This window comes from Oncorhynchus mykiss, chromosome 23 (assembly GCF_057628025.1).
Source record: "Oncorhynchus mykiss isolate SJ-2025 chromosome 23, ASM5762802v1, whole genome shotgun sequence".
Taxonomy (NCBI): domain Eukaryota; kingdom Metazoa; phylum Chordata; class Actinopteri; order Salmoniformes; family Salmonidae; genus Oncorhynchus; species Oncorhynchus mykiss.
The window spans coordinates 18,644,088-18,670,537 of NC_143044.1; the positions used below are offsets into that span (position 1 = coordinate 18,644,088).

The following is a 26,450-nucleotide window of genomic DNA, read 5'->3' on the forward strand; positions in this document are numbered from 1 at the left end:
CTGATATATCATGCATCCCTATATTCCAGTCTGTGCTAGCAAAACAGTTCTGTAGTTTAACATCTGCTTCATCTGACCACTTTTTTATAGACCGAGTCACTGGTGCCTCCTGCTTTAATTTTTGCCTGTAAGTAGGATTCAGGAGGATAGAGTTATGGTCAGATTTGCCAAATGGAGGGCGAGAGAGAGCTTTGTTCGCGTCTCTGTGTGGAGTAAAGGTGGTCTAGAATTTTTTTCCCTCTGGTTGAACAATTAACATGCCGATAGAAACTAGGTAAAACTGATTTAAGTTTCCCTGCATTAAAGTCCCCGGCCACTAGGAGCGTCGCCTCTGGATGAGTGTTTTCCTGTTTGCTTATGGCAAAATACAGCTCATTGAGTGCGGTTTTAGTGCCAGCCTCAGTATGTGGTGGTATGTAAACAGCTACGAAAAATACAGATGAAAACTCTCTAGTTAGATAGTGGGGTCTACAGGTTATCATGATATACTCTACCTCAGGTGAGCAAAACCTTGAGACTTCCTTAGATATCGTGCACCAGATATTGTTTACAAATATGCATAGGCCCCCGCCCCGTGTCTTACCAGAGGCTGCTGTTCTGTCTTACCGATAGAGTGTATAAGCATATAAGTATGTTCTTAATGTCGTCGTTCAGCCACAACTCGGTGAAACAGTTTTAACCTCTAGCGACGAGCAATCCCGTATCCGGGATCTTAAGTATAGCCTCAAGCTCATTAGCATAACGCAACGTTAACTATTCATGAAAATCGCAAATGAAATGAAATAAATATATTGGCTCTCAAGCTTAGCCTTTTGTTAACAACACTGTCATCTCAGATTTTCAAAATATGCTTTTCAACCATAGCTAAACAAGCATTTGTGTAAGAGTATTGATGGCTAGCATAGCATTAAACCTAGCATTCAGCAGGCAACATTTTCACAAAAACAAGAAAAGCATTCAAATAAAATGATTTACCTTTGAAGAACTTCAGATGTTTTCAATGAGGAGACTCTCAGTTGGATAGCAAATGTTCAGTTTTTCCAAAAAGATTATTTGTGTAGGAGAAACCGCTCCGTTTTGTTCATCACGTTTGGCTAAGAAAAAAAACAGAAAATTCAGTCATTATAACGTCAAACTTTTTTCCAAATTAACTCCATAATATCGACAGAAACATGGCAAACGTTGTTTAGAATCAATCCTCAAGGTGTTTTTCACATATCTATTCGATGATATATCATTCGTGGAAGTTTGGTTTCTCCTCTAAACCACATGGGAAAATGCATGCAGCTGGAGATTACGCAATAATTTCGTCGGGGGACACCAAGCGGACACCTGGTAAATGTAGTCTCTTATGGTCAATCTTCCAATGATATGCCTACAAATACGTCACAATGCTGCAGACACCTTGGGGAAACGACAGAAAGTGTAGGCCCATTCCTTGCGCATTCATAAGGAGACATTGGAACAAAGCGCATTCAAAATCTGGGGCATTTCCTGTTTGAAATTTCATCTTGGTTTCGCCTGTAGCATCAGTTCTGTGGCACTCACAGATAATATCTTTGCAGCTTTGGAAATGTCAGAGTGTTTTCTTTCCAAAGCTGTCAATTATATGCATAGTCAAGTATCATTTCGTGACAAAATATCTTGTTTAAAACGAGAACGTTTTTCATCCCAAAAATTTAATAGCGCCCCCTAATGCATAACTGGTTAAATGTCCTGTTGGTAGGATATACGTGCTTTCAGTTCGTCCCATTTATTTTCCAGCGATTGAACGTTAGCTAGCAGGATGGAAGGCAAGGGCAGATTAGCCACTCGTCGCCTGATCCTCACAAAGCACCCTGATCTCCTTCCGCGAAACCTCTGTTTCCTTTTCCAGCAAATCACAGGGATCTGGGCCTAGTCGGGTGTCTATAGTAGTATATCCTTCCGCCCCAAATCATTGAAGAAGAACTCTTCTTAAAAACAAACAAATTAGCATGGCAGCCCTCCCCTCCGGCTCCATTTTCACAGTATGTGTGATTAGATTATTGTAACTAAAGCAGTGTGTAAAGCTGTTATGTGGGCAAACATTGGCTGCATTAGTCAGGCATACCATGTCTGTGTCAGTGTAATGCGTCTATTTGCAGGTTAATGAGGTGGCATTAGTGTAAACAGCTGACGAGCTAAGTCTGTAATACCAACATTGTCCATTATACCAAGAACACTAAAGAAACCTGCATAAATGACTACTGACACATAGCACTCACGTCTGTAGCCATGAAATGCTTTGAAAGGCTAGTCATGGCTCACATCAACACCATTATCTCAGAAGCCCTAGACCCACCCAAATTTGCATACTGCACCAACAGCTCCACAGATGATGCAATCTCTATGGCACTCCACACTGCCCTTTCACACCTGGCCAAAAGGAACACCTATGTGAGAATGCTAGTCATTGACTACAGCTCAGCGTTCTACTTATCTATGCTTTAAGGAATGCGTTTGCATATGACCATTCATTGGGTATCCCTCAACAAGTGTAGGTGAGCAGCCTATGGATAGGCTACAGTACATTTTCTGAAAGCACTCATGATCTTAGTCAATAGATGGATCAGGCATCTGTAACACAGCTGATGAGCCAGGCCAATGCAGAGCAGTTAGTCAGGCAGGCTGCAGTGACAGAGAAGAGTGAAGAATCAGTAGCAGCAAGGCTGATGTCAGCAGCCTCTCCCAAGAGGCAATAGAAAAGATAGGTTTAGAATCCTCGGATGACACAGAAATGTAAAGTTAATCAATGCTGTGCTTTCTGATAACGCTGCCAAGGGGTAACATATATAAAACTGAACAGCACCGGGCCCAAAATCTAACCTTGTGGAACGCCACGTGATATCTATTTTCTCACCAAGGGTGACAAAACTCTTGACCGATTTTAAATAGGTCCTAAACCAATTTAGAACTGGGCTGGAGGCCAACCCACCTCTCCAGTCTGTCCAGAAGGACAGGTCAACATTCACAAGGCCGCAGGGCCAGACGGATTACCAGGACGTGTACTCCCAGCATACCCTGACCAACTGGCAGGTGTCTTCACTGACATGTTCAACCTCTCCATGTTTGAGTCTGTAAGTGCCTTGCTGAAGGACACCAACAGATTTTTCACCTTGGCTCAAGTATTCAAACCAGTGACTTCTGGCCCAACTCTCTAACCGCTAGGCTACCTGCCACCCACTTTGCTACGTCTACAACCTGTTGCTACTTTACTCTACCTAGGGGCAGGTTCATTCATTTTGTTTGGTACAACTGTACATTCTTTCATTGAGCAGCTTAGGCACAAAGGAAAGGAGACCTCTGTGAGGTAAAGATCACTGTTCCTGTTAATCAGCTAAACACTCTTTAGGACAAAAGTGGGTGGGGCCTACAGGAAAAATAGACAATTGTTTCTACAAGGGTTATTGTGAGTTAAGCTCCCCTGCTTTCATTTGTCAAGGGAGTATGTTGTCCCAGTAGTGTGTCTAAGTTTTATTGTAATATGCTACTTTTCAGGAAAATATCTACTCTTCAACTGGCTTGGCAGAAGTTTGTTTAGCACAGAACAGACGACCTGGGTTGAAAGGTGACCCTTGGCAGAAACACATTTTGTCATGCCTAGTTCAATAACCTCAGTATAAATGATTCATTTGACATGATTGTAAATACTCCATATGAATGGTCAATCTAACATGGTGAAACTGTTACACGCATGGAGTGTGTGTATAGGGAGAAAAACCTGACCCAATTTGTGGAAATACTCAATTATCATCCAGCCTCAGAGCTCATGGTCAGAGATAGGAGTTCCATGGTCTGCTGCTTTTCCCATTGTTTATTGTGTCCTGTGCATTACCCCAGAATTCCACATTCTTGCATCTAGTTATTGTATTTAGAGCTTGCACAGAAAACATATTGTTGCCATGCCAAGAGTGTTTCTTTTTTGTGTGTAGTGGATTCTAAGCTCATGGCCATGTTACAAAGCTCTTATTCACTCACTTGTTTTGGTGTATAGGTCTGTGTGTGTGTGTGTGTGTGTGTGTGTGTGTGTGTGTGTGTGTGTGTGTGTGTGTGTGTGTGTGTGTGTGTGTGAGAGAGAGAGGGAGTGTGCACATCAAATCAAGTATTATTGGTCACATACACACAGTATTTAGCAGATGTTATTGCGGGTGTAGTGAAATTCTTGTGTTCCTTGCTCCAACAGTGCAGTAATATCTAACAATACACACTAAAGAATGGAATTAAGAAATATAGAAGTATTTGTGTTATTACATTTTCATAAACATAGCACCAAAAGGTGTCTGACATTACATTTATTAGGAAATTATGCATTTGTCCAATCCTTGCCACGTACACCTGTGCTGGACTAGAACATGGTCTGACAGACCCTAACTGAAAGGCTCATCAGAGCATCTCCTACTTACATTTTCTTTGTGACTAAATAAAAATGTCCCCCATGAAAGAAAAAAAGCAAGGCTTTATTAAGAGATCCATCTGTGTAGGGTTGAGTCACGATAATCACCAGCGTTTGAAATATTTAATACTGTATGTGCTTGTAATCTGAAGGGATTGCAGCATTGCCATGACAACAGATACACGGTGGAGCTCCCTGCTTTATGGTAAGTGCTCCACAGAGCACAGAGGCAGCTGAGTGCTGGAAGTGCACCCTATAGTGCAGGGGACTGTAGGGCCAGCCATATCTGATGTATTTGCTGTCTCAAGAAAACAAACGTCAGTAGTTAAGTAAAATGTGAAAGTATTAAAGCCTAACCACTCCTTTTGTCCCTGTGCCACAGGAAATAAATCCCAGGACAGCGGCATCGTAGAGATGGAGGAGCTTCCTGTCCCTCAGAACATCAAGATCAGCAACATCACATGTGACTCTTTCAAGATTTGCTGGGACATGGAGCCCCGTGTCAAGGAGCGCATCACTCACTACTTCATTGACCTCAATAAGAAGGAGAACAAGAACTCCAACAAGTTCAAACACAAGGTAACCTATCACACACACAACAACAACAACAACTAGGTTATTTCAAAGGAATTGCTCAGACATTTCCTAATTCTGTAATACAATCAATCAATCTAATTTATTTTATAAAGCCCTTTTCACATCAGCATTTGTCACAAAGAGCTTTAGATACCTGGCCTAAAACCCCCAAAAGTGAGCAATGGAGAGGCAGAAGCACAGTGGCTAGGGAAAAACTCCCTTGAGCGGGAAGTTGTCCATCAAATTATTTCTACATGATGAAGCAAGTCATTTAGTTAGAGCTAGAACAACAACCAGTATTTACCCACATCGTAACCTTTCTACTCCAAACAAGAAGTGTACCAGGTGTAAACTTTTACCAGTGCTCAGAACTGACACTCCCACACACTCTCTAACACCAGATAACCTTGTGTACACTACTAGCAGACTTAGCTCTGAGCACTAATGATATCACATAACACTAGCAGCGATTAATTGCACAAGATGGCTGCTGTTTCAGCCATTAATCGAATGGATCTAATGTAAAATCTTACAGACCTATTTCATCAGTCTCCCAGCTCACATTATGGGTGTAGTGACCATAAAAGCCCCCCTAAAGGAAGTGTTTTTCTTCCCATTCTCTGTGTGAATATAGACCGCATGCAGTTATTTTCATTACAGCATGCAGGGACGAGGTTGTGCATTAATGTACTGCTGTTGTCGCTACACAGGGGCTGGTGTAATACTGCAGGGTGTGCGGGCCCAATCAATGTCCTGCAGCTAATGCATAGATTTAGGAGATAGGAAGTGTAATACTAGGCTCCATAGTATACAGCGAATACGTTTTGAGGACATGGGGATAAGGGGACGCTACAGTCTAAACGTGTCATTTGAGCAGCTTAACACTGAGAAGTGTATTTATGCTGAGTTTCTGTTGTGGTGTGTATGTGGCATTAAAGTGTGTGTATATCTATCGATCTATCTATCTAGAGGCCTACTCCCATTGATACACATGATATGTTGCTTGTGTAGCTGAACAGTGAACAATGTGTTAATGCAGAGTTTGTGTGTAGAGCTGTAAGCTTTGTGTATGTTACGTGTAAGCACTCTGTCTGTGTCCCCGTCCAGGATGTCCCCACTAAGCTGGTGGCGAAGGCGGTTCCTCTGCCCATGACGGTGAGGGGTCACTGGTTCCTCAGCCCGCGTACAGAGTACACTGTGGCCGTCCAGACAGCTTCCAAACAGACCGACGGAGACTACGCTGTGTCAGAGTGGAGCGAGATCATAGAGTTCACCACCGCCGGTGAGGCGAGGGGCAGGGAAACAAAGCTTTTTGATACATACTTTTTTTATAGATCCCTAAAACCTTCTGCCTTTAATACGATGGACATGCTATATTCTCTCTTATATTTGTCTAATGGCTAATCCGAACCCCTGTTTCCAGATTATTCCACGGTGCATCTAACCCAACTGCTGGAGAAGGCTGAGGTCATCGCAGGGAGGATGCTGCGCTTCTCTGTGTTCTACAGGAACCAGAACAAAGAGTACTTTGACCAGGCCAGGTACGTATGTCTGCACAACAACCCGCAAATTTATTCTGATGTTGACATTTTCAAGCGGAATCACGTAATATGGAGATAAATAGGGCTGCACATGATCTTTGCTAATACCGCCTTCCCTTTCAACTGAAATTGTCATATGCTTTCTTCAAAGCTCAAGGGAAAGGGTCCAGATGTTATGGTTTGAAGCATTTTTTATATGCTCAGATCTGCATGTGCAGGGGCCTCCCAAGTGGCACAGCGGTCTAAGCGGTCTAAGGCACTGCATCCCAGTGCTTGAGGCGTCACTGGGTTCGATCCCAGCCTGTGTCACAGCCAGCTGTGACCGGGAGACCCATGAGGCGGCGCACAATTGGCCCAGTGTCGTCCGGGATAGGGGAGGGTTTGGCCGGCCGGGATTTCTATGTCTCATCTCACTCTAGTGACTCCTTGTGGTGGGCTGAGCGCCTGCTAGCTGACCTCGGTCGCCAGCTGGCTTCCTGGTTAAGCAAGCAGTGTGTCAAGAAGCTGTGCAGCTTGGCAGGGTTATGTTTCGGAGGAACCGTGGCTTTCGACCTTCCCCTCTCCCCAGTCCATAGGGGAGTTGCAGTGATGGGACAAGACTGTAACTACCAATTGGGGTCGAAGTACAACAACAAAAAATATCTGTATGTGTAGGGATAGTTGTGTATTTGGGGAGTTAGGGATGGCAGCCCACCCTTTTGTAGGCCCGTGGATCAATACCCCTCCCCCAGAAATGGTATAATTGAAATTTGATTGTGAATCAGCAGTTTTCTTATTGTTATGTCACTGACAGTCACTCAATTAGCCCATGTCAGCAAATCCATTTTTGATTGGCAAGTTAGTTTAGCCATACTGTATATCTAAACTTGTAGTAATCATGTTCGAATTACCGACCAGGGGCCCCCATTGATTTTTTTTAGTTACTGTCACTCAGATATATTAAAAACTGCAAAATGAGTAGAACTGCATGAAATTAGTTATAAAGTTGCAAAATCTTCTCTCCTCCCCATGGAAAAATGCGTAGAATTGCTGGAAATGAACTTTTCACCTCCTCTGTTAAGAGGGGGGCCGCTAAAATGTTTTGCTTGCAAGGTCCCCAAAAGGCTCAGGCCGGCTCTGACTGCATGTGTGGGTATGGATGTGGGTATGCAGACCCGCGAGCCACTGTGGCCCCTCACGATGAGTTCTGATTTTTTGTGGCCCCCATTAAAGTTGCCCAAGCTCAACAGAAGGGTATTATTGCAAAAAAAGTGTTGACAGAAATCGTATTAGTTTTCCAAATCCATTCATAAACTCTGCTACATTATATTATACAAAAAGTAAAGTACCCGGGTTAGCAGATTATAGTTCAGTAACATAACAGTTCTGAAATCTATTTACTTGTAGTTTTTTCTGCATTCTTAACTAGAAGAGTAACATGGTCACAAAACCTCCAAATTACTATTTTACAAAACAGCAGTTTGCACAATCTTACACAAGTATAAAAGTTTTTTTTCAAGTTTTCCATTTGCGCATATGCTGGAACAAATGACCTTCCCAATGACCACATGCATTGGATTTTTCCAAATAATTTCAAACCTACCGCTGTAATTGCTGGAATAAATGAAGAAAAAGCATTGTGCTCGGAGAAGCAAAGCCTTTTAAAGTGTATTCTGAAGAAAGAGGAATCGGAGTGTGTAGCAAACACCTGGCAGACTAACATGACTGGAAAGCAAGATAGAGAGAGAGAGACACGGAGTGAACGAGACCGAGAGGAGATGAGTCTGTTGTGTTTTAAAATGTTTGCTGATGTGTCTTAAGCGATTATGTATTTTTTTGGAGGGGGGAGATAATAGATCTTTCTGTTCTCTAGTTTTATCTTCTCTTATTTTCATTTCTCTGTGGTGTAGCATGGTGAATGACTGTAAAAGTAGGCCTTTGCTATGATGACCTGGGTGGGACCTGAATAATTTGATAATTACCATGACAGAGACAATTATGGTTATCATGATAACCTTTTAAAGTGTTACCAATGTAATTACACCAATAACTGAAGCATTTGGAGCTCAGATTTACATCATAGGAGATCTGACTGCCAATTTATACGTTCCTCAGAAGCACAAGTTTCTGCTATTAATTTGTTGGCATCCAGAGATCTTTCCGAATACAATCCGTGTGTCTGTTGTTTTTTCTGAGTTCTGTCTAGTGCAACGGAAGGCGTCTGTTTACCAAGCAGAAAACTGAGGAGCAATTTGCATGAACTAGGGGCTGGATTCTATCCGTATCACGGATGTGTCGTGGAAGATCTGTGTTAAAATGTAAAGCTATTGTCAATTGAGCTGACATATGCAGTGTTTACTGTGAATGCAGTATCCGCGAACGCAGGAACAGTGCCTTTTGTTAAATGGGATTTACCTGTTAATTGAATGATTAGAATATTCCACCCTGAAACATATAATTGTATGGAATTGATTAGAATGTATAAAATCATAATCAATAAATGTGTAGTCCTAGTCAGAATTAGGGTAAAACAATATAGCTAATGTTTATGTCTTTATGGTATTTTAGACACAGACTGTCTGAGCAAAATTCGGTGCCGACCTGACTAGAGATTTGGGAGAGAACGAGGAGTACGTCTCAAGGTCAAGGTCTCCCTAATCTCTGTCGGCTGGGTAGTGAGACAGTATGTACGTAGGATACCTTCTGTTTGTGTGTATGTATGTACGTAGGATACCTTCTGTTTGTGTGTATGTATGTGCGTAGGATATCTTCTGTTTGTGTGTATGTATGTGCATAGGATACCTTCTGTTTGTGTGTATGTATGTACATAGGATACCTTCTGTTTGTGTGTATGTATGTGCATAGGATACCTTCTGTTTGTGTGCATAGGATATCTTCTGTTTGTGTGTATGTATGTGCATAGGATACCTTCTGTTTGTGTGTATGTATGTGCGTAGGATATCTTCTGTTTGTGTGTATGTATGTGCGTAGGATATCTTCTGTTTGTGTGTATGTATGTGCGTAGGATATCTTCTGTTTGTGTGTATGTATGTGCGTAGAATATCTACTGTTTGTGTGGAAGTATGTGCATAGGATATCTACTGTTTGTGTGGAAGTATGTGCGCAGCTATAAAATTGATGTCTTTGTATTCTTGACTTTAGAACGTTCTCTGAATAAACTGTACTAACCTTTTGCATAAGCTGAGTCTTTGACTAATTATTATTATACCCATGGTCTTACAAACTTCAGGGATTGGTCAGAGCTATTGATTGATTGTTATTATCATTGGGATTGGAAATTCTCGTGACACCTTTAAATCTAAATTGAGCTATAACGCAGATCTTCCGTGATACTTCTATGATAACAATTGAATTCAGCCCTAGATTACATTTATTAGGGGCTCGATTCAATCCGTTGTGCTGAAGATCTGAGCTACAGTGAGATATACATTTTAAGAAGACTGCATTCGGTAAACACAGCATATGTCAGCTTAAATCTGAAATTACCATGAAATTTCAATCTCGCTACAAACACTGAATTTTTGATGATATGGATTGAATCGAGCCCTAGATCTGTATTTTTACTCATTGTTTCCGAAATGGAGCCTTTCTGAGAACTTGTTTACTTTATCAATGCCTGGTTGTATTGATGATGCATTGTAATCTATAGTATAGTGAATACTCAGACAGTTGTCCATGTTTCCTCTCCAGGGAGGTGCATGGGAACCGCATGCTGCCAGCAGTGAAGGACAATAGTGGAAGCCACGGCTCACCTATCAGCGGAAAGCTGGAGGGCCTCTACTTCAGCTGCAACACAGAGTTCAACACAGGCAAGCCCCCCCAGGATTCCCCCTACGGCCGCACACGCTTTGAGATCCAGGCTGAGACCCTGTTCAACCCCAAGACTAACCTCTACTTCGGGGACTTCTACTGCATGTATACAGCCTACCACTACGTCATACTGGTGCTGGCCCCACAGGGCTCGCCCGGCGATGACTTCTGCAAGGCAAGGCTGCAAGCGCTCGACGTCACCAACAACCACTTCCTGACGTGCACGCTGGACGAGGAGGCGGGCGACGGGGCTCTGGTGTTCCGGCACGCCCAGGATGTGATCCTGGAGGTGATTTACACGGATCCCGTGGACCTGGCGCTGGGCACGGTGGCAGAGATCAGCGGGCACCAGCTTATGAGCCTTTCTACTGTCAACGCCAAGAAGGACCCCAGCTGCAAGACCTGCAACATCAGCGTGGGACGCTAGTGGGAGACTGGACTGGACCTGTGCTACACACACATGCAACCCCAACCTTTACACACCTCTATATCCACAAAGAACCACCCTCCCAAAAGAAGAACAGTGCAAAAGAGGGACCCAGACTGTGAAAAAAATGTAACAGGGTGCGGTGCTAGAATTCACAATCCAATTGCATACACACACAAACATACACATAAACAAAACACATCACCCATAACCCTTTACATCCTCAAAGGACCACCCTCCCAAAAGTGTGGAACTCTATTCCAGCCTCCCGCCAACCCCATCAGAAGAGAAACAATGCAAAAGAGGGAGGAGCCCCAACTGAAAGATCTACAGCTTAAGTGTGGGACCCCAACAACTTTGTCAGCATCATCCAAACCGGCTAGCCAACACTGGTCAATTAACTGACTGATCCCTTTAAATGTTCTAACCAAACATTCATTGTTGCCTGCATTTATTCACACAGCTTTTCTCATAGATTTTCCCTCCTGTTGTTTTTCAAAACATCTCCATCTCCCTTTGACCTTTTCTGTTCACTTCAGTCCAGGTAGACAGGTGGTTGTGTTCCTCTTTTTCTGTCTCTTCTGGAAGGTGTTAGTTTGGTCCAAGTTACTCCATAACTCCCTCTATTGGCAGAGACTGGTACTAATTTAGGGCTGCAGTGTCATCATCTTTATGCCAAAGGTATCCCAAATGGAAATAACATGCTGTAGAATAACAATACTAATGCAACAGCCACTAAAAAGCAAATTAACTCTGAGATCAACATGGTAATTACTACTTGGTAACCTTTAAGAGCATGATGCTGTCAACTGCAATGTTTTATTTATTCTAGTTATAAGGAAACCATAGACTGTGTTTAGCAAAGTAAGTGTGAAAATATTTATTTTTTACTGATATACATAGAAACCAGAAGTGCACAATGTCAAGAGATCTGATCATAGTAAAGAATGGCATTTTGGGATGAAAAACACATTTGACTGCAGGAGTAACTTGCCCTATGCCAACATTCACACTTTTTTTTTTCCAAGGTAATGTATAACTTGAATTGCCACAATGCATCATGTCAACTATTAACTAATACATATCATAGTACAAAGTGGGACTAAAAACTGATTGACATACACAAATATTCTACAGGATTGTCAGATTGTATATTTGGATGACATATCCTCCTTGCCAAGATTGCACTTTTCAAAGTGCCACATTTGAACATAGTACACCACCTGTTATACCGAGAATAGTTTTGCGAGAAGAAAATGCAAGTAACAATAGTGTCATAAAATAGCTTAGAAATTGACAACATGTATCTAACATCAACTGTTATATTTGTTCTCTTTGTTTCCTTAAAACTGTTACACTCGCTACATCAGTTGCATAAAATATTATAATTCCATCAGTTGCATAAAATATAATTTGTTATCATAAATAACAAAGTACTTGTTATGGGACAAAAAATTGTTGGATGTCGCCCAGCAACTCTTGTATCATCTTGCCATCACTCTTAACCAAAGTGAGAGTCAGTCAACATCAAAGTAATTTAAAGTGCATCACCATGTAACCATGGCATGAAACATGACAAGAAGTACCGGTATTTCACTTTGAAAATTGTTCAGAAACTAAAGGTCCTATAAATGAGTAAAAAAGTGTTTCAAAATAAAAGTCCCACTGTGAAGGAAGCTTAGACAGTCTTCTAAGTATCCTGTTTACTGAGCAGGGCTTCCAGTAAGTGGAGTTTTGCTTTTAGGTTCTTGTACTCGCAGTACTCCTCTGCCATGGGCCCGCGGTCCTCTTTCTGGGCATTCCTTTAAAGACGAGGAAGAGAAACATATTACTTAATATTTTAGACAAGCTGCAGCTTCCTTTACTGGTATAGTCCTTGTGTTGCCTTATTCAGATAACATTGTACAGTGAGTATTGTAATTAAAGCATTGTATTTTAGGGCTCTATTCAATCTGCGTCACGGAAATTCAGCTTTACAGCGTGATTGACATTTAAAGGCAATGTTCCCACTTAGGTGGAGAATGCATTCATGGTAAACGCTGCTTATGTCGGCTCAATCGGAAATTAACTTTACATTTCTATTGGGGAATCCGTAATGCTTCAGTGTTACAGATTGAATAGAGCCCTACTTAAAAAAAACAGCTACATGTACAAAAGATGTGTATACTGTAGTTCAGAGCAGTTGACTATTTCTCTGTCTCTCTCCTAAGTACTTCTTTGTGTCGTATTAACGTGAGTGTGCATCACGCTGTTGTATCATTCTGCTGAATTCTTTTGGTGGATGTTTTATTTTATTTTTCACAAGGCATTGTTGAACTATGGATACCAAATGTTCCAGTTTGTTAAAAGAAAATTAAAGAAAATGCAAACAGTGAAGTGTAACGAGTCTTACCTGTCGGTCTGTGTGTAGAAGTGGTCCTCAAAGTCTCGGAGTACTGAACGGAGTCTCTTCTTCTCTGCTCGTGTCACCCTCAGCTGCTCCAGTAACTCTGATCTACAGTACAGTAGGAGGGGTCACAGAGAGGAGTGAGACAAGAATACATACAGCAAGGCCTCACTCCAAAATGAATCTATGGACTAGCAAGAGAAGTTAACCAGGGGCATACCTTGATGCCTCGTGCAGTGTTGCTGTGGTGACACTGGGTGGATGTAGACTTTTGATCTCCTCCAGAGGCGACACGAGAGGTGTGTTGGCTACCTCGTTATGCGGTAGACACAGTGACTCTTCTGAAGACACACAGTGCAATGCTGTATGAGGTAGCCAGGGGCTGTCCTTCACATACTCTTCATCAGAACACTCCTCTTCCTCCTGTAGGGAATCAGCACAGAGACTGTAGAATAATAGTGAAGACATCAAAACTATGAAATAACAAATGTGGAATTATGTAGTAACCAAAAAGTTATAAATAAATTCTTCAATGTAGCCACCCTTTCTCTGATGACAGCTTTGCACACTCTTGGCATTCTCTCAACCAGCTTCATGAGGTAGTCACCTGGAATCTATTTCAATTAACACGTGTGCCTTGTTAAGTTAATTTGTGGAATTTATTTTCTTAATATATTTGAGCCAATCAGTTGTGTTGTGACAAGGTAGGGGTGGTATACAGAAGATAGCCCTATTTGGTAAAAGACCAAGTCCATATTATGGCAAGAACCGCTCAAATAAGCAAGAAGAAATGACAGTCGATCATTACTTTAAGACATAAAGGTCAGTCAATTTCAAGAACTTTAAAGGAAAACACAGAGTTACCTCTGCTGCAGAGGATAAGTTCATTAGAGAGTTACCAGCCTCAGAAATTGCAGCCCCAAAAAATGCTTCACAGAGTTCAAGTAACAGACACATCTCAACATGAACTGTTCAGAGGAGACTGCGTGAATCAGGCCTTCATGGTTGAAAAAACCACTACTAAAGGACACCAATAAGAAGTAGAGACTTGCTTGGGCTAAGAAACATGAGCAATGGATATTACACTGGTGGAAATCTGTCCTTTGGTCTGATGAGTCCAAATCTGAGATGTTTAGTTCCAACCACCATGTCTTTGTGAGGCACAGGTGAACGCATATCTTTGTGAGATGCAGGTGAACGCAGGTGAACGAGTAGGTGAACGGATGATCTCCGCATATGTGGTTCCCACCGTGAAGCGAGGAGGTGTGAGGGTGTGGGATGCTTTGTGGTGATTTATTTAGAATTCACGGTACACTTAACCAGCATGGCTACCACAGCATTCTGCAGCAATATACCATCCCATCTGGCTTGGGTTTAGTGGGAATATCATTTGTTTTTCAACAGGACAATGACCCAACACACATCAGGGCTATTTAACCAAGAAGGAGAGTGATGGAGTGCTGCATCGGATGACCTAGTCTCCTCAATCACCCAACCTAAACCCAATTGATATGGTTTGGGATGAATTGGTGTGTCCAAACTTGACTGGTACTGTATATAATTTGGGATTACATTTTTTTTTTTAAATCACAAAAGTGGAGCACTGGGCCTGTATTATTCCTGTATTAGGGGACCGATATAGCATTCTATAGCATAGCCCAAATGTAAAACACAGCAATATACTGTAAGTGTTGGCTATGGGGATGACCAGTGAAATATACCTGCTGGAGCGCGTGCTACGCGTGGGTGTTGCTATGGTGACCAGTGAGTTGAGATAAGGTGGGTCTTTACCTAGCAAAGATTTATAGATGACTTGGAGCCAGTGGGTTTGGCGACAAATCTGTAGCGAGGGCCAGACAACGAAAGCATACAGGTCGCAGAGGTGGGTTGTATATGGGGCTTTGGTGACAAAACGGATGGCACTGTGATAGACTACATCCAGTTTGCTGAGTAGAGTTTTGGAGGCTATTTTGTAAATTACATCACCGTAGTCAAGGATCGGTAGGATAGTCAGTTTTACGAGGGTATGTTTGGCAGCATGAGTGAAGAATGCTTTGTTGCGAAATTGGAAGATGATTCTAGATGTAATTTTGGATTGGAGATGCTTAATGTGAGTCTGGAAGGAGAGTTTACAGTCTAACCAGACACCTAGGTATTTGTAGTTGTCCACATATTCTCGGTCAGAACAGTCCAGAGTAGTGATGCTAGTTGGGTGGGCAGGCGCGGGCAGCAATCGGTTGAAGAGCATGCATTTAGTTTTAATAGCATTTAAAAGCAGTTGGAGGCCACGGAAGGAGTGTTGTATGGCATTGAAGCTCGTTTGGAGGTTTGTTAACACAGCGTCCAAAGAAAGGCTAGATGTATACAGAATGGTGTCATCTGCGTAGAGGTGGATCAGAGAATCACCAGCAGTAATAGCGACATCATTGATATATACAAAGAAAAGAGTCGGCCCGAGAATTGAACCCTGTGGCACCCCATAGAGACTGCCAGAGGTCCAGACAACAGGCCGTCAGATTTGACACACTGAACTCTATCTGAGAAGATGTTGGTGAACCAGGCGAGGCAGTCATTTACGAAACCAAGGCTGTTGAGTCTGCCAATAAGAATGCGGTGAAAGTACTGAGTAAAGGACCTGAATACTTTTGTAAATGTGATGTTTCAGTTTTTTTATTTTTAATACATTTGCAAAATGTTCTACGTAACTGTTTTTGCTTTGTCATTATGGGGTATTGTGTGTAGATTAATGAGGGGGGGGGGGGAACTATTTAATCTAGTTTAGAATACGGCTGTAATGTAACAAAATGTGGAAAAAGTCAAAGAGTCTGAATACTTTCCGAATGCACTGTATCTTTCTGGGTTCTACTGCGCAAGAGCAGGTCGGTGGAGTTTTATGAACATCAAGGCAGACAGGTGATGTTTATTTTAAAATGTTATGTTCTGAAGTTGACAAGCCTCCAATGGGCCTCTCCATTGCACACATGTAGCCTACAGTTCTTCATCATTCACCAGAGAGAATACAACACAATTTACCTACCTGTAGGGTGCTATAGCCTAGATCTTTATTTGGTTTGTCATTCTATAATTTTCATGCAATTTTTGTGGTAAATAAATATTATTTATTTTAGAGTTGATGAAAATACATTTTTCTGTGTATTCTCAAATTGAAAAAAGCTAGGGAGCTCCCCCAGCACTACACACCTGATTACATGTGAAGTTAAGCCACATCTCCTCACACAGCCCCATCCCCAAACTACTTGTGTGTGTGTGTGTGTGTGTGTGTGTGTGTGTGTGTGTGTGTGTGTGTGTGTGTGTGTGTGTGTGTGTGTGTGTGTGTGTGTGTGTGTGTGTGTGTGTGTGTGTGTGTGTGTGTGTGTGTGAGTGAGTGAGTGACTTACTATTGTGGTGATGAAAGGGATGGTGGTGGAGGAACACAGGAGCTGCTGTTTGACCTGGCGGTAGCGATCATAGAAAGGCTTCATCAGAGTCTTCTCCTGCCTGGTGCTCTGAAAACACACACACACACACACACACACTAAAAAAATATATATAATAATATTAAACATTACGGCTACTCATTCAGAAGCTACACTAAATAGACATTTACAAGGCACACTGGGCAGTCTTACCGGTCGTCCATGCAGGCTCTCAAAGTGGAGCAGACACTTCTGCAGGGTGACCTTCTCCACAGCCATCTGAGCCGGAGTCATCTCCTGGACCAGGAGCCAACCAGTGGCAATACAGTCAGACACAAGGCCAAACCAAAGAGTAATAGACCACAGCAGAGTTACACTGACAGTATAACACACTCAACTAATCAAGAGTAATCTTGGTTTGAGAATAGGTCCTTTCATAACTATGTACATTTCCATCGCATTACCTGGTAATTCACGATGTGTCATTTTACCTTGATGTTATCTGGCAGTCCCTCCTGTCGTTTCTCCATCATTCTCTTGTTCAGGCTATCGACAGTCTCCTTCAGTGAGGGTTTATTGTTACTGTTCTGGTAGTGCTCCATCGCCCCCTGGGGGTCTCTGGTGGACCTGCATGTAGCTGTGTTCCGTCCTTTCTGCTGCTCTCTGAGCCCATCCACACACTGTTTCAGCTTCAGCTCTACACATACACAGATGTTCCATTTGACAATATAGAACACTCATACAAATATCAATATAGATTCAGAATAGATGTCCCTCCTCCCCAAATATATATATTTTTTAATGGCATAAATAATTATGAACATTTCCTTACAAATAATAATGATACATTATACAGCCACCAAGATGGTGTCTTGGTGTTACATTCTTTCACTTCAGCAGCAGTTCACACAGGGTTTTTGAAATGCATCTGATTGCAACAAGTCAAGGTCTTACCTTTCAGCTGCTTACGAGACTTAGTGAGGTCTCGCATCAGTCTAGATATTTCTGGGTGGGCAGTCTTATCATTGTATGCTGGCTGCCACAGAAAAACAACACAAACTCATGAATATATGACACATAGAAAGAGGTATATTCATATATGGCTAAATATATCCTATCATTATTATCAGTCCATAAACACTAGGTGGAGCTACACTAAACTCATGTGTTCTACTGGAACGAGAACTACAGCACTAGGAAAGACAGGAGTGTAATGTGTGAAAACATCCAGTAGGAGAACTCTTTGAATTGGATTATTCTGTTCCCAAACCATCAACTTCTCCCTAAGGCTGTGTGCAGCTGGTATTGGGCTGAGTTGGCACTTTAGAAAAGAAAACGGAAGTCGAGTCTGGTGAGAGAGAGAGCGGTTTGAACCAGTCTAAACTGGCTTGGAAGAGAGAGAGGAGATATGACTGTCTGTGGCCTTGATTCTTTGACTCAGCAGGACGAAATACATTCCTCCCACTGGGCACACCTTGTTGTTTCAATGTGGATAATTGGGTAATATTTGGCTGAGACGTTGATCAATGAGATTACAACCTATATTCACCCACAGCTTTAATATAAACAGACTGTCAGCTTTAATTTGAGGGTATTTTCATCCATCTCGGGTGAACCGTTTAGAAATTACAGCACGTTTTGTACACAGTCCTCCCATTTTAGGGGACCAAAAGTATTGGGAAAAATGCACTTATATCTGTATTAAACTAGTACAAGGTTAAGAATTTGGTCCCTTATTCAAAACACACAATGGCTTCATCAAGCTTGTGACTCTACAAATTTGTTGGATGCATTTGCTGTTTGTTTTGGTTGTGTTTCGGATTATGTTGTGCCCAATAGAAACGAATGGTAAATAATGTATTGTGTCATTTTGGAGTCACTTTTATTGTAAATAAGAATATGTTTCTAAACACTTTTACATTCACGTGGCTGCTACCATGATTACAGATAATCCTGGATGATTCGTGAATAATGATGAGTGAGGAAGTTTAAACGCACAAATAGCATACACCCCCAAAAATGCTAACTTCCCCTTTTATTGTAACTGTGAGAGGGTAGCTACAGTATTTGTGATATGTTGGATTCACGTCTTCATCTCAAACAAAAATCTAAGCTAAAGAATAGGACTAAATCAAATCAAAAATATAAATGCACTTAAATCATGTTTGATTTGATTTAGTCCTATTTTTAGGTTGGGATGGAGATGTGAATCAAACATATAATTTATTATTTTGTAGAAAAACTGTAATTAAAGCCAGACTAAGTCAGTGGCATAGAACTGTCAAAGCAGAAGATCTCCTTCGAATGTTGATATTCGGTTGTGTTGACAACTAAACACAATTCAATATCACTAAATATCATTTCATTTGAAATCAACTAGAGCTTGAAACCCTAGGCCTGTTGTACTGTCTATTTTGAGTTGGGTTGAATTGAAACAATAGGTGTTGATGACTTTGCAAATGGTATCTATATAGGCCTAAATAGTATCATTTATGATATATGTGCTATCATTTCATTTGCTCTGTTAAAACTACACTGGAATGACTTCGAAAGCAACAATGAATCTATTTCATTTTTAAGTGGAGTTCTCTCAACATTTATTCTCACGATAGCACTCTGGTAATAGTCTGTGAAAAATAGCTAAGCAGGGCTGGTCTTGGTTAAAAGGGTAGCTATAGATAGATTTTCCAGTAGGAGGTGCTGCCCACCCTATAGTTTTTTTCCCCTGATAGTAGATACAACGTTGAAGGTCTGACGTTGTTTTAATGGTACAAATTCAACATATTTTATACAAGGGTTGTTGTCTATGTTGAAATGTGGTTACCATGATGACATAATCCTGTGGTTGAAATTTCACCATCAAAACAACAGTTGAGGTTGATTACTTTTTTCAAATCTGATGTATTTTCCACACAGATTCCACGTCACAATATGTTGACAAATTATGTTGAAACAACGTTTCTCTGCAGTTTGTCCAGTGGGCTCTGTCTTTATGAGACACTGTGTAAAAAAGCTCTCACCAGTCAAACCATGGATTTATTCAGAAACTAAAAGGTTGGCCTCTGGGCTATAATATGGTTGTAAATAAACGTTGATGCTTGATGGTTTTACTGTCTCACCCTGTAGTGTCTCTCTTGCTCAAAGCGCTCCTCAAAATGTCTGATCCTCTTCCTCAGGTTCTGGATGTGTCTGTTTAGCATTGTGATTGATGGGGTCTTGATAGCTCCCTCTGCTGGTTCAGTCCTGACTGTGTAATGGGCCCTGGTGAGGGAGGGAGAGCTAGAATGGTAAATTTCCACATTTATCCATCACATATGCTTCCAAGACACACCCCCTAATACACAACACACACTTAACACGCATAAACCTTGGACACACAAAGCTACATACTCTCTCCATCCGAATGCACACACAAAAACCGAACACAAACACACAACACTTGAACACAGTCTCTTACATCCTGATGTATTGTGAGCAGGGTGGGGATGGGGCTGTTTCCGGGTCTGTGTTGAAGCGCTGGCCCTGGCTGAGGTTGTGGCAGCGGGGGGACGGAATGGGACAGTCGCCAGCCGCGAGGCGCTGGAGGAGAGGACTAGGACCAGGGGTCAGCAGACACTCACTGCTACTCCCCTCAGAGAGAGACACGGGGGCCCTGTGGACCGGACTGGCTTCTGACAGGGAGCAGAGGGTGGAGGGAGAGAGACAACGGGGTCAAAGTACAGAAAGGAAATGAAGACTAACAGGTTTGAATCTATAACAAAGCTAGTGGTGTAGTTGTGCACCTGTCCTACTGGTCAAAAACAACCAACTTCACCTCATATCCAGAACATACTCCAAAGATATCTGCCCTTATACACACACTGCTCCTACTGTATCTTGAGCATCCTGGCGCATCGTGACTTGATAAGCAAGCATGAGACATACCCACCCAAAGCTAACACTGACAAGAGCTTATATTATCCACTACACATAAGACAGATGAAGTGACACTCACAAAAAAAGCACTAAATATCAATCATAGTGTACAAGATATCACACAGTACGAGAATAACCAATTTGCTTACGAGGAGACAAGGGTTGAGAGAGATCGGAGAGGAGGAAGGGATTAAAGAAAAGGAGGGATAGGGAAGGTGTTGTTCTCCTACCTGTCAGTGAAGTGCTGATGATGTCCTGGTCCTGTTTTGGGAGGGATTGGAGAGATGGGGTTAGGCTCTGGTAGTCATTTGTACAAGGGGGGAGTTCCAGGTCCTCCTGGGGGGTTCCGGGGGGTGAGGTGCACAGCTCAGCCTCCAGGGCTTGCTGCTTCAGGGAGGGGCTCTGGAAACAGAAGCAGAACATGCCTTCAGAATTAGGGGTCTGGAGAAGGTAAAACAGGGGTGCAGATCCCCTGTCTGGGGTGGAGAGGTTGAAGAAGGTGGGTGGCAAAATCCTGATGATGGCAGTTAAGAGGGCTTGTCCTTAGGGAAAGTGATCTTGTGTTGTGTCCGTGTGCCCCACACCTCAGTTATAAAAGGGTGGCGTAAGACATGACGTTAGCAGCCACATAATGGGTCTTGTCTCGGTTCTGCTCTCCCTAGGTTTCCTCAGACCTGGATCCACATGTGATCCCATTAGTTAGATCCCTGTGTGTGTGACAGCGTACTCAGCTTCCTCAGAACGGTGAAATCCCTGTGTTCTGTAATTCTCATAGTATCACTGTTAGTGATTCAGTAGAATCCATGTATGTCTGCACATATCTGTGTTTTCCCTGTTTTTCCCGGTCTGTCTGCGTTCCCCGTGATGCTTCCGCTGCTCCGGCTCACCTCCACATGATGGATTATTCATAGCGTCAGGGAAACGTTCGGGAAAACCATGCGTGTGGGAATATGATGGGGGGGGGGGGGGTCTCCGTGGTAACGTTGTGAGGCTGAGCATTCTAATTGGAGAGAAGGAAGGCTGACGTTGTTAGCTCAGTGTGAGCCGCAGTAGGGGGTTGACATGGGTTGTTCTGTGAGCGTCCGTACTAGGATAAAATAGGTTTTGATGCATAAATATGGGGTAGTCTGGGGGATGGAGGGTAAAGGGGGGCTCATTCAGTTTTGTTTGACATCATGATTTGGTGAGGTTATAGCCCCTCCTTCTCGCTGTTCATTCATTTAAAAAACTGTGTGCGTCAGACAGGAGACAGAGGAAAGGGAGGGGGCAATTACTCACACACACGCACGTGCACACACACACACACACACACACACAAACGCTAACCTGTATGAACGCACACACTTGCCATTAGCCAATGCAAATGTATTCCACTTCCCAAAATATTAAAATCAATACCGCAGTGTCAATAAAAATGACCCATATCTAAAATGAAACCATTGCCCCTGATTGGAATGCAATTAATGACTCACCATCTAAAATGAGAGCTCAAGTAAACGGTTCTATTCTGGGCTGTTTATAACACTCATATATTGACATGTTTTTGCTGTTGGATTTGAGATAGCCAGCCAGCCAGACAGACAGACAGCCAGCCAGACAGACAGCCAGACAGACAGACAGACAGACAGCCAGCCAGCCAGCCAGCCAGACAGACATACAGCCAGCCAGACAGACAGACAGACAGACAGACAGACAGACAGACAGACAGACAGACAGACAGACAGAATGTCTATACCTCAGGCACAGACAGAATTGACTCATTTTACATGTTCCTTGTGCATCTCTGTCTGGCCAGAATGTATTTTCTGTTCCTTTACCTGGACCAGCCCCATGCCATGTAGGGATATCAAAAAGGTTGTTTTGTCTTTCAGAACTACTTTACCTCATGGCAGATGTTTTCAGTTCAGCCGCCAATTTGATCTCTCCTCGCCATTACAGAACCACTAACACTAGCAGCAGAGTTGCCACCATTCTGTGGCTGTTGCTGCTGACACGTTTTGTTTGTTTTCCATGAAGTTGAAAATGTTTTTCAGTTAAGGCTTCTTTCAAAGCACACCAATTAAAACAGAGTGGAGCATTGAAATTTGATTATTTAAAAAAAAAATTGTTTTACTATTCCACACGAGACATTAGAGAAGACTTTGATGGGACTGTTGGCATAGGCCATATCCAGCAGTGAGAGAATAGATGCTTTGTTTCCTGAATCATTACGAAAATAACCTACTCCCTTAGCCCTTGCTATCATGAAAGTACAGTAATATCTTTATTGACAAAAAATAAAACTGGGTCTTCCCTAAAAGCCTGTCTGTAAGCAGGTCTTGGTTCTAGGTAGCTGACTTAACTCAACTACATGGTGCAGGAAGTTTCTGATGAACTCCACCAACAGAGTTCATATTTGTCATCTGTAGTACCGTGCCTTTCTTGGTTTGCTGAAATCCATACTTTTTCAAGAAACATGAATCAAATACAATCGCCAATTTATTGCTTGCTTTGGTTTTTTGAAAATGGCAAAGTGCCAATTGAATCTCCAGAGACGTAGGCCTAGGTCTCCAAATACTTATTGACCAATCAAATCACACAATCTAGGCCTACATCATTGGAGATACAATCGGCAGATGCGCATTTGCGCTGAGTTACCATTTTCGAGAAACAGAAGCATGCAAACAGTCCCTGGTTGTATTTGATTAACGTTTATTGAAAAAGTATGGGTCAGGTCTAGGTCGAGTTGTCTATGGGTCCATTCGGGTCTGATTGTTCTTGGGTCTGTGTTCCCATTTATTTATTTTTATTGAGTCCCTTTGGGTCTGACTGTCCTCGGGTCCGGGTCCATATAGTTGGACCCGTGAAAACCTCTAGTCTCTGCTTAATTGAATCCGAAACTTCCTTCAGCATGGAGTTGTGTTTTGTCAGCTAGGTTCTGGGGGTCCTGGGCCTGCCAGCTCAATGACACCCACCTGGAGCACTCATAGCAGGCGGGGTTATGCTCAGGATCCTTTATGTCCTAAAACCCAATGCATACAATATCTTTATCAATAGACTCTGCGTACACCGACTCATCAATTGAAACATACTGTACCATGCTGTACTTTGTGAATACTGACATCAATTGTTGCTGCAATTCAACTATTGGGACCAATTCATATATTTTAACAAACATATCTTCTGCTCATTAGCTTTTTTCATTTTTATCTAACAACTTCTTCATAGGGGCCCGCGTTGCAGGTCACAATAAACATGGTGATTTAGAAATAGCTCTGGATTTATGATGATGTTAACGTCTAGGCTATCACTGAATACAGACACATACACACTTACAGTGCGTTGAGCTGAGGGTGAATCATCATATTGTGACAATTGTGTTTTTGCATTGTTAATGAGAAAAGTGATGTGTGAGTGAGAGAGTGAGAGATAGAGAAAGAACGAGAGAGATCACCTGGTAATAGTCTTCATGAGTCCACAGATGGCTAAACGGGCCTCTCTCCTCCTCTTTGTCCTCTTCCTCCTTTACACTGAAGGAGGTGACTGGGTCTTCCTCCTGATGTGACCTTGTCCTGCTCAGGAAGATAAATACAAGCTGAACGGCATTCTTCAATACTTTTTCAAAAAGCCTGTCATCTGCTATTATGACCCGAGACTTGAGCAGGCAGGTTGGGGTGGATAACCTTGAACTTCTCAATAAGGACATCCCAATGAAGCAGACATGAATAAATAAACTGCATGTTAAGTAAGTGAACAGATGCAGGGGTCATATGGAGCAGGGTCACTAACTGATGTCATCTCCCACCCCCCGGGGACTCTGGGACAAAGAGAGGAAAGCTCGGGAAGTATTGATGGATGACCCACAGCACCCCAGAGAGACCCATCTTCCCCTGGGACATCCAGGATCCTCCTCCCCCTGTTGGCTAGGCTCCCCAGCTGGTCCAGGATCAGCGAAGCAGGTGAGAACACAGCCAGGCTCGTCATCCACAACATCCTCTGGGATCAGGTGCTGTGTGTGGCTAGTGATGTCCGAGCCAAGGTACAAGGTCTCAGGACTACAGAGAGGGGGGTATAATACAAGCACAATGTAAAAGGAATGAGTAATATTTTTTTGTTTAGTTGGAGGACATATTGCTCATTATTGTCCCCTATTCCTCCAATGGCCAAAATAATATACATTGTGCAAATTTGAGTAACAAGTTCAAGCATGGACAACATTATTTTTATATATATTTTTGGAATTTTACCCCTTTTTCTCCCCAATTTCGTGGTATCCAATTGTTGTAGTAGCTACTATCTTGTCTCATCGCTACAACTCCCGTACGGGCTCGGGAGAGATGAAGGTTGAAAGTCATGCGTCCTCCGATACTCAACCCAACCAAGCCACACTGCTTCTTGACACAGCGCACATCCAACCCGGAAGCCAGCCACATCAATGCGCCGGAGGAAACACCGTGCACCTGGCCACCTTGGTTAGCGTACACTGCGCCCAGCCCGCCACAGGAGTCGCTGGTGCGCGATGAGACAAGGACACCCCTACCGACCAAGCCCTCCCTAACCCGGGCGACGCTAGGCCAATTGTGCGTCGCCCCACGGACCTCCCGGTCGCGGCCGGTTACGACAGAGCCTGGGCGCCACCCGGGAGGCCCGGACAACATTATTTTGAACATGAACTTAAATTAGATTAAACATACATTAAAGCATTTGTAAATATTGACTTTCACAAAATCAAGAACTGTCTTCCTACTTCTGGGTGTGAATACATCATACAGACCTCCATTTAGTCTTCATCTGCCTGCTCTCAGCAAAACAAAACACTACTAATCTGCCCAGGGGTAACATGTGCTGCCAGTAGTCTGGGAATGTAACCCAAGTGGTCTAACTCTTATACACAAGGTTAGCAGCAGCAACTAGCATTCTGTCCAGTGGGTGTACATTAAGCTGCCTCACGCTACAGAAACAGGAGATAGGCTCCTGCCCCCATGGGCCATTCTGGCTTGGACAAGGCTTGCTTACTTCCCTTAGCAGCAGCAACTACACACTGACTTCACCTCATACAACTCATTTGAGTTGCAAAACACGTGCAAGGTGCATGCACTGTAGAAATCAGTGGAGGTTGGTGATAGGAGCTATAGGAGAACAGGCTCATTGTGATGGCTGGAATGGAATGAAGTCAAACATTTGGTTTACAAATGTTTGATGCGTTTGATACCGTTCCATTCATTCCATTCCCGCCTTTACAATGAGCTCATCCTCCTATAGCTTCTCCCACCAGCCTCCACTGATTTCTGCAATGCATGCACCTTGCACCTGTTTTGCAACTCAAATGAGTTGAATGAGGTGAAGTCAGACTCCACTGGTAGAAATGCACTAGAATGTCTAGTAAGCATCCTGCAAAAAATGTTCAAGAACAGTCGTCTAGTCGAATCTAAAAATAGGACAGTAATTAACAAAGCAATTTTCTGGAATGCAGTGTAAGATCATACTTTTCAGATTACATGTATTTTATAACATGCAATCAAACAAGTTTTATTCAGTGTAAATATTCAGCCCCAACTTGCAAATTACTGTAGCTAGTCTCAGATGCTGAAGCAAAGAAGACAGGAGAACATTTGGGACACTCAACCAAGACCAAACAACCAGCTGATTACACTTGATGTACAGTGTTCAGTATGGACAAACAAGAAGGGTGAGCGCAATGACACTCATGCAAATTAGACTGGCACCACGAGGGCATAGTAGAGTACTGGAACCTTGACAGCCTTCAAAGGATGGCTCACTCGCCTCCGAGCGGGCTTAGCAATTTCACTTACTTGTTAAGATTCCAAGAACATAGGATGAGATGTTACTATCCTTTGTGCAAGCACTTCCAAGAGTTAATGAACAGTGAGCCTGGTGAAATTTGGGGAGCGCATCGTCAGTAGTGTACCTTTGGTTCCTAGGGTGTTTCGGCCTTTCACACTATACACCCTCCCCAAAGGCGGCC

The 26,450-nt window shown here is 42.7% G+C and overlaps 2 protein-coding genes across 3 annotated transcripts in view; one reads left to right on the forward strand and one right to left on the reverse strand.

The window, feature by feature from the left end:
• Positions 1-13,144, forward strand: part of LOC110502531 (phytanoyl-CoA hydroxylase-interacting protein-like) — a 44,245-nt gene extending 31,101 nt beyond the window's left edge. For both annotated transcript variants that reach the window (XM_021580608.3, XM_036960081.2), the window contains exons 2-5: positions 4,797-4,993; positions 6,098-6,272; positions 6,414-6,531; positions 10,222-13,144. In XM_021580608.3, the coding sequence (XP_021436283.2) occupies positions 4,797-4,993; positions 6,098-6,272; positions 6,414-6,531; positions 10,222-10,768 (1,037 nt within the window). In that variant the 3' untranslated portion in view covers positions 10,769-13,144. The remainder of the gene's footprint in view (positions 1-4,796; positions 4,994-6,097; positions 6,273-6,413; positions 6,532-10,221) is intronic.
• LOC110502530 (protein FAM13C) lies at positions 11,618-21,571 on the reverse strand. Its single transcript, XM_021580607.3, has 10 exons — positions 20,716-21,571; positions 20,028-20,241; positions 19,690-19,831; positions 17,525-17,606; positions 17,062-17,267; positions 16,784-16,867; positions 16,553-16,660; positions 13,375-13,577; positions 13,161-13,262; positions 11,618-12,570 (listed from the first exon to the last, which is right to left on the reverse strand). Exons 1-10 carry the CDS (start codon positions 20,906-20,908, stop codon positions 12,459-12,461), a joined length of 1,446 nt encoding a protein of 481 aa, XP_021436282.3. The 5' UTR covers positions 20,909-21,571; the 3' UTR covers positions 11,618-12,458.
• Positions 21,572-26,450: the final 4,879 nt, after the last annotated feature.